Raw genomic sequence first — 9541 nt, 5'->3', positions numbered from 1 at the left:
ATCTCTTGTAATTATTACCATAAAACATATATATTCCGCACCCATAATGCAGTCTGGACACTCTAATCTAATCGGATTACTACCACGACATCACAATCTATGTTATAACTAATTGGCTTACTGAAAAGCCAAATTAAGGTTTTATTAACAAAATTAAGAACATCTTAATCATGAAATTTTAGAACCAAAACAACAAAATTTAGATGTATTGAAATGTTGCATGTGGCTGTTAATGACAATCCAATTAATTTGAAAAAGTGTTATAAATAATGAAATATAGATGTAATATATCAAATTCAAATTTTATGACTTCAAAAAAAACTTAAGTATGACTTTAAAAAATTTAATTATGACTTTAAAAATTTCTTTAATTACTTTGAAGGATTACATATAACTTACTTTTTATATATAGTTATCTTAGAGGTAAATACAATGCATTGAAAAATTGAACGAAAAAATATTAGTCATCTTTATTTTTATTTCTTTGCTATTAAATTTCTATACTTCGTTTTGTAACACAATGCTATTTCTTTTTAATTTTTAATATTCATATAAATCAAATATCCACATGGGCGAACACATGTTTGAGCGAAGGAATGTCTGTGACACCATTTAATAAAAAGTAATATATGTTGATTTTGTTATTGAGGTTGGGCTTCAAATAACAACTAAAGCATATATCGTATAACTTTTACGTATAGCAAATATAAAAATTATATTTATATGTTATAGTTATATTTTACATAATTATACTCTATAGCAAACATAAATATATATATTTTGCTATATATATAAAGAAAAATAGTTATATAATTTGTTATGCATATACAAAGAAACAAGTTATATAGCTCTATATACATATATAAAAAAAGATCAATTGTATAATTTATTTATGTATAAAACGAAAAAGAGAAAAAAAAAACAAAAGAAAATAGGGTAGGGCAATATTTGTATTGTATGATTATAAGTGTATAGGACGAAAGATATATATATTTGTATGTGTATATACAATTTTCTCTCGCTTTGTACAAACAGAAACACACACAATTTATGCATTTTGATTGTTTGATAAGCGTGAGACGGGGAGAGGGGAGGGTGGCGAGCGAGATTTAAGAGAGGGGAGAGAAGGAAACAAAAATATATGTATATATTCAATTTTCTCCCGCTTTATTTAAACAAAAACACATTTTATACATTTCTGTTTGTAAGCGAGAAGGAGATAGGCGACTGACAAACCATTAGCTACCGTGCACAATTAAATCAAAGTATGATTATAGCATTTAATTTGAATAATTAATTTGTCATTATATATAATTTTTAAGCTCTTACCAAACCACATATTAGTTAATAAGGGTATAGTTTAATTTATTTACGGTCAGTAAATATAGTTTTAAAGTTTTTGCCATAATTAATGGGACCACTATCTATTTGTATGCATGATAAAAATAGTCGTCCAAAGATTTTTATATAATTTTATTTAAAATTAAATTTATCTCTCCTATTCTCATTCCATATATTTTCCTAAAATTACTCTTCCCTTCTAATTTGAATTTTCATTGAAAAAATTTTGACCTTCTCTCTCCGATATTCTTCCACTTTTCATAGGTAACCGTCAAATTCATGGCTTTCAATATTTTTTTTTGATTCCTTCTATAACAAATGTATATGTAGTATGATTGTTAGTTTTTTTCATTTTTTTGAAAAAAATCTTTATTACTTATCAGATTACAAGTCTTTCAAAATCAGAATAGATGATTTCTATCCATGTATGAGGATTACGAGAGGTATGTCATTGCATGTCAATGTTGTTGATAATCCACCTTCGTTTCAATTGGGTTAACTCTGGATTCTGGGTTAATATAGGGTTTATGGCAAAACATAAACAAGTTTAAGTTGAACAATCTATTGAAGAATTGAGATCCATAAAAAAAATGACCCAATGACAATTCATAAAGTCATCAACACAGCGAAATCTAGCGGCATTAAAATTGTTGAAGGTGGAAGCAAAAGAAAAGTCATAAACATTGATTCAGAAGAGATTGAATCTGCCTCATCAGAACTGGACAAATCTGAAGAATGTCAGGAACATCAGGTAGTGTAATTTATATACAAATTACAAAGTTATTTATATAGTGCTTTGTATATTAAGTTAATATATACAAAGTATTATGAAACAGTTCTTAATTGTATATTCTATTAGTTGTATAACAATTACTAGAGTTAGGTATATAGTGGGTTGTATATTAAGGTAACATATACAAAGTCTTATGAGGCAATAGCTATTTGTATACAATTATTTAATTTTGTATAAAGAAATTTGTCAAAACCACTCTATAATATTATAACACATTATACAAATTCGTCGATATATACAAAAAATTATGAACATAATAAAATAATATATATATATATATAAACGTTACACCCTCAAATATAGAAACATATTTCAAGCTTACTGTATATAATTAGCAAATGAATATTATATGCAACCAGTTTGATCATTAGTATTTTTTTTAAAAAAACCATGAAATCACAGATGCACATAAATAACTATAATATATATACCAAAATTACTGTACAACTCCTAGAATTATACAAAAGAAAAAATAGGAACATAATAAAATATTGTATACAAACAGATTACCCAAGAAAAATTAAAAGAATATATGATGGTCATATACAGTTTAAAACACAAAATCAATCACACACAAATATTGTATAAAAATTATATACAATTTCGCAAATATATACAATATAATCAATTTATATATAAATATAATATAATCAATTTATATATAAATATATCTATGTGTGTGTTTCATAGATTTATCTAAAAAAAATAGTTGATTTTGAACTGTTATTGTCTTTCTATAGCCTTAGAATTCTTTTTTGGGGGAAATATTTGATTTTGAATGTTTTGATTAAATCATGGGATTATGTGAATTCATTGTTATCATCTTTTGTGCTACTGTTACCATTTATTGAAAAATAATTGTTTTGTATAAATTTAATCTAAAAAACGTTTTATACAAATTTAGAGTCACCTAATAAACTAAACTATACCCATGGAATGTAATCATGTAAACTATACCCATTAAATGTAATTTCATAACATCCGTTTGTCATATATGAAATTTTCCTTTTTTTTTCTTTAACAATTATTACATGGGAATACATCAAATAGAAAACTTACAATCAGCTATACAACTAAAAATTTATGTCATATTAATTTGTTAAATTATTCGATTTCCATATCGTATAGATTCGATAATTATAGGTATATCCCTTTATATATATATATATATATATACCAGAGTAGTTATATATTTTTCCTTTGGCTTAAAAAGATGTCATTTTTTTAAGGTGCTTTCATTGATTAAAAAATTAGATAACATGGAGATTAAAAATTAGCTAAAAAGAAGTCATTTGAATTTTTTATATAAAAACATCTGTCTTTTTTATTTATTTATTTTAATAAATTAATTAAAAATATATTTAAATTTATTAATCATGAAAGATATTCATCAATTTATTTTTTTCATAATTCAGGCCATTTTGTCTGATTTTTACAAAAAAAATAAAATTAATAGTTAATGATAAGTTAGAAGTTGCTAAAAATAAGGAATTCGAAAAGGTGTCATCTTTTCGTGAAAGGTGACGTCTGTTAGCAATTAGGTGGTTATTTGCTTAAATTAAATCTATTAGCAAAAAATTAGAGTAAATCAATAGTAAAATACATCCTTTCCGGAAACAGAGTGACGGTTTATACAAACATTAACTATATTTTTATTATGATTTTTTAAAAAACAAAGAATATATCTTTTTGAATACATTAATACAAATTAATAATTCCAAATAAATATACTTAATATACATATTGATACAAATGTATAATCAAATATATTTATTACAGTAAAAAAAGACATATATATATATCTAGACAAATTGATACAAAACGCATTTGTTATGATAATCCACGATCCTTCCTTATAAATCCACTAAAAATACGAGACCATGTGTGGAGTCCATTGTGCTTTGGTTAATTTGTTAAAATAATTTTTAAAAAAAAAGTGATTCTTTTAATTTGTTATAATTGTGGTGAGAAAGAAGCCACACCTCTCACTAATCTCTTATCAAAATAATCATTAATCAGTCAACCTAGTTAGGTATCAGTTCCATCACCCAACCACATTTTAAGTCAGTCCATATGAGTTGTTTTTCATGAAAATATTTGAGATTTTTTTATCGATAAATAAATAAATTTTAATAATAAAAAATAATATTTAAAATATCATCTATATAAATAAACTGTATAATATAAAATTTTAAATTTAATTTATATTTTAATATAAATATTGAATATTATTTTATTTTTATTTTAAAGAAAAAAAAAACTACTCACCTAAATGGGACTTTTGACTCATTCTTCTAATTACTTTTCTCCTAAGTGATGGTGCAAGTGCATAATTTGTATCTTTATGACTTTTAGTACTTCATAGACTTTTTCATATCATTTTCCTGAATCACTTCATTAGTGTTTAAAAATAAAACAATTTTTATAGTGAGTAAGAGTGTTAATATTTGTTTTTTAATTTGATCTCGATTGATATTTGTGTGTTTTAGTTTTAAATGGATAAAAAATATATATTTAATTTATAATACAAATCAATTTGAGTATATATCGAGAGAGTTACCACGTAAAAAACAGAGGGTGTATTAGATTATAAAAAATTGCATTAGGCGCTTAACCCAAAAATTACATGCTAATCATACCATGATTAAAGAATGGATGAAAAAGGAAAAACGTCATCAACTACTCCAAATACTTTAGCTTCTTCAACCTCTTGTCTTCTGTGATGCATAAATCTGAAAATCTCTTTCAGGGATAATAATCCAAACTAAGAAACAAACCGACAAATTGAGAAGATAGATAGGTCATACTTATTTGGAGGAAAAACTGCACAATTTACTCAAATGGAGAGGCTTATCTATACCAACTCACCTCCCTCTAAACTCCATCTAAAGACCTTTCCTCGTCTCCCTAAACTCCACTTCTCCTCCCTTCTCCATGTCGAACCTCGTAGACCCAATTCGCTTTCCTGCAAGTGTATTCACCAGTTTTCATCTTCTGGGTCGATCGCATCTTCCAGATTTGGTGATGGGCATGCGGGTAATTCGTCGGAATCTAAGCATTTGCAAGATGGGTCGGGTTCGAAGCCCCATTTGCTCAATTGGGTTGCTGAAATTCTATCTCAACAACGCAAGGTATTTGCTTTTGAATCACTTTATAGTTTCGGACACGTTTTTGTTTGAAGCGGGTTTAATCTTGTTTTCAATAAGAAATTTGTGCAATGCATATTGGATAAAATTGAGCTGCTGGTGTAAATTGTTTGCTTTTTTTCGGCAGTTGAGATTTCAGGGTATATTTGTTCGTGTATAGAACCAATCTAGATGTAGATGTGTTTGATGATATAATATGTGTTATGCTACTATTAAATATGGTGAATTGCACGGGAGGTCCATTGATCAGGTTAGTATGCATAATGTTAGTATCTGGTTCATACGTGCTACTTGTATTTGCTAGGATTATATCTGAGTAATGATTAATGCACAGAATTCCAGTTTCTTGAATTTGCTAATGTGATAATATTTGTGCTTGCTTTATGGAGCGAATGAGTATGACATTTGACATCAATGCCAAGTACTAAGCCTACCTTTACCTTTTTCTTAACCTATCAGTACCATTATCAAACAAAAAAAATTCAATATGGAAGTTGCGGCCTTTATCTTCTTGCACAATATCTTTAACTTTTGGTGTTGAAAGTGTGATAAAAAGGACTAGATAATTTGAAATGTAGTTCACTCGGAGGAAACAAAGCTAGTTAAAACTTAATTCTGATGATCTTATAAAAGTTGTGCTAGTAAGTCATAGCCAGTCAGTGCCAGTATTGGTTCACTTAGGCAGGTTTGTCATTTGTGATCTTTATATGTAAAATGTGGTTTTGATTTTTCATGTTACACCTCTCACATTCTTATAACTGGATGTAGTATTGTTGAAGGGAGTAACCACGTAGTTATAAGGAGAAAAGTAGAAGTGTAGAGCTATAGTGGATGGACAGATGGGCTAGCAGGGGATTTAGGTAAAGGAATTATTACTCTACATAGGATGAAGCCACAAGGACTAATAATGCTACTCTGATAAGTGAATCTGTCCTTCAGCAACACAGCTTGCAGTGCGAATCAGCAACTACCAACTGCTCATTCTTAAGACAGCCAATAAAAGAATATTATCGAAACAGGGTAGGAATAATACAAGAATTGCAGTTGCCAATCTTGTTTTGTTCATTTGATGCTTAGGATTGGCAGGTATAAGGACTAGCCTAGAGCCAATGCAGACCTCAACTTTGGTTTTTCCATTCGAATGCTACACTCTGTAGGACTACTAATAACTTCGCTTATTATGGAGAGGACGGTTTTAGGGCAGTGTTTCAAGTGAGTATGTTAGTTGAAGTCTTTTTAGGTGATGGATGACGTGTACTTACACTAGAAACCAAAATGACTTATTGCTCTAATACTAGTATGATTTGCATTTTGTGCTTGAATCATCTGGTGCAGTATCCTTTCGGCTTTCTCCTATTTCTTCTTTAGAAATTTAATATGGAGACTACCCTAGATTCTAGAAATATTGAAACCAACAATCCTATAGATGTAGAGGTATATTGTTTTTAAAATTGAAGGCAGCCATACTAAATCATTATCTGATGAAGCAGGAGGGTAACTCTTTCTAATGATGATTGACATCTATAATGAACAAGTTGTCCTAAATGTCCCTTCCAAGTGCAAGTAAAAGTGCAATTCACGATATTAAATAAGAACAACTAGTGTAGAGTTCTTTCATTTTTATTACTTTGGAATCACAAAGAAGTTCGGGAAGTACCAAGTACCAACTAAACCATTTCTGCTATAGTTGGAATTCTGTATAAATCGAATTCTGTTAAGGAAGTAACTCACCTTTTTTTTTGTAGCCTTGTAAAATCTCATACAATGTTCATATCTTCAGAAATTGAACTTAACTTAGAAATTGAAAGAAAAACAATCTCAAATTCAAGAGAATTAAGGATTCAACCAGCTGTATGTGTTAATAGATTAGCTAGTGCTGTGACCATCACCGTGGACCTATTTGGAATCTTTTAATTTTGAAGTTTCCAATTTTTTACGTGGAAATCTTTCATTTTCAGCAACCCTGAGCTTTTTGTTTTGAAATAGGCCTTCTGCTCTCTTAATGTTCATCTTTTTTGGACATGCATTATCAGAAGAAGAAGAAAAATCTGTGGCATTACAGTATGCATTAAATTTTCATTTATCAAGAGAAGGCACTTATGCTATGTTCCTCAATATGGTTTCTGATAACTTTGGTTCCTTTCAGGTGGTTTCGACTAGTACAGTAGTCTTACTCTCAGCCATGCTTGTTATGCTCCTCCACCCAGTCATTGTTTCACCTGCTTTTGCTAGTTTCCAAACTGCAGCTAAGACAGGGGGTCCAGCTGCAGCAGCAGTGGGGACTCAACTTGTACGTAATGAACTACTAACAAGTGCATGGGCTGGTTTCTTTGCTGGTTGCCTTCACACCCTTTCAGGTCCGGACCATCTTGCTGCTTTGGCTCCTCTGTCAATAGGCCGTACACCAATGGAGAGTGCGGCAGTAGGAGCCCTCTGGGGCTGTGGCCATGATGCTGGACAGTTGATTTTTGGGCTGTTGTTTCTTCTCTTAAAGGACAGACTCCACATTGAAGTTATTCGTACATGGGGGACAAGAGTAGTTGGATTCACTCTTCTTGTCATCGGAGCAATGGGAATCAAGGAAGCATCTGAAGTTGCTACACCGTGTGTTGCCCTTGAAAATGGTGACTGTGATGTTAGTGTGTACGAAGGCATTGACACCCCTGTCATTGGGAAGAAGAAAAAGATAGGGTTTGCAACTTTTGCTACTGGCATTGTCCATGGGCTGCAACCGGATGCACTGATGATGATCTTGCCTGCACTTGCTTTGCCTTCTCGCGTGGCTGGCGCCGCCTTCTTGGGTATGTTCTTGGTTGGTACTGTTATTGCAATGGGAAGCTATACCGTCTTTATTGGCTCGTGTAGTCAGGCACTGAAAGATAGAGTTCCTAGAATAACAGAGAAGCTCACTTGGGCTTCTTCGCTGATAGCAATTGGCTTAGGAATTGCTATTATCGTCAGTCAGTTTTTTGGTTTTAGCCTATATTAGGTCTGATCCGGCGATTAAAATAGTTTACGTTCCGTGTTAGGGGATGTCATTTTGATGAGAGGATATATGTTTTGATTCAAGAGAGAGCTTGTAGTATATTGGTGGACTGTAACATTTGATTTTATATAGTAGTATTATCTGCCACTTGTTTCAGTAAAGATATCGAGTTTAACATGAAAATTTGTGGTTTTTTATTGCAAAGTCAATATTTTTTTCATAATTGTCAGGTTAGCAAACTTTATCGTAGAAAAAAAAAATAGAAATATTTAAGTGTTACTAAAATATTTTTTTGAGACAAGCAAAGGCTTTTTCTTTATCTTGAATTGACAATCATTTTATTCTTAGAGGGAAATAGATTTCTTTGGTCAGTATTTTAGGTTCTCTAGCTTCTAATGGCCAGCGGGTACGAAGAACTTTTATATCAGGCGATCTAGAGAGATAGAGATTCGTTGATCTAGCTAGCAAAACCATCGTTAACCATTGATAATAAAAACGTATTTTCAAAATTCCTATAACAATCATTCAAGACAACAAGAATTGGGGAATCTTCCATCGATTCCCTCCCTCTTATGGAAGGGGTGAAAGAAATAATTTTTTATAACACTTATTTGGAACCTATGAAGTAATAGCTAAATATAAAGCTTCAAAACATTATTAATAAAATTTATTTAGTAAAATATAAACTTAATCAAAAAAGTTGTTGTGATGTTCATCGAATCAGCATAAATCAAGCATTCCATCCGTCCAATGTGGCACTATTTTCTTTTTGTGGCACCATTTCTTTTTTAATGTCAAAAAGAATGTCACATTTTTTATATGATACTTATTTAAAAATATAATTTCTTTTTTATCTCTTGTTAGTTCCACTTAATTTTAAATATAGTACTCTAATATATTTATGAAAAAATTACATAAATTTATACATTTTAATAAATAATTACTGATTTTAGCGATACTTTTCATTTATTACCATTTATAGTAATTTCTTTCCTTTTTTCTATCTCACTCTTTCTTTCTTCTTTTATGTTTCAATCCCTTTTTTTTTTCTTTCTTTTTCTCTGTCTCACTCGCTCTATTTTTTCCCTCCCTTTCTTTCTTTCATTCTTCCTACTTTTTTTCCGTTGTCTTTTTTTTCTTGTTTTTTTATTGTTGCTTTGTCTCCTCTTACTATTGCTCTTTTTTCCTTTTTTCGTCGAATATATTAAAGTTGAATTATTAGAAGAAAACTAGTATAATCGTAACAAATGAAGAGACATAAGAAACTGCAAAATT

The 9541-nt window shown here is 29.9% G+C and overlaps 1 protein-coding gene across 1 annotated transcript; it reads left to right on the top strand.

Moving 5' to 3' along the window:
* Positions 1–4520: 4520 nt before the first annotated feature.
* On the top strand, positions 4521–8449 carry LOC101267456 (chloroplast protein FOR GROWTH AND FERTILITY 1). The gene is made up of 2 exons (XM_004230998.5): positions 4521–5265; positions 7427–8449. Exons 1-2 carry the CDS (start codon positions 4975–4977, stop codon positions 8267–8269), a joined length of 1134 nt encoding a protein of 377 aa, XP_004231046.1. The 5' UTR covers positions 4521–4974; the 3' UTR covers positions 8270–8449.
* The last annotated feature ends 1092 nt before the right edge of the window (positions 8450–9541 follow it).

Source organism: Solanum lycopersicum, chromosome 1, assembly GCF_036512215.1.
Source record: "Solanum lycopersicum chromosome 1, SLM_r2.1".
Classification (NCBI taxonomy): Eukaryota; Viridiplantae; Streptophyta; class Magnoliopsida; order Solanales; family Solanaceae; genus Solanum; species Solanum lycopersicum.
This window is presented reverse-complemented; position numbering and strand designations above follow the sequence as displayed.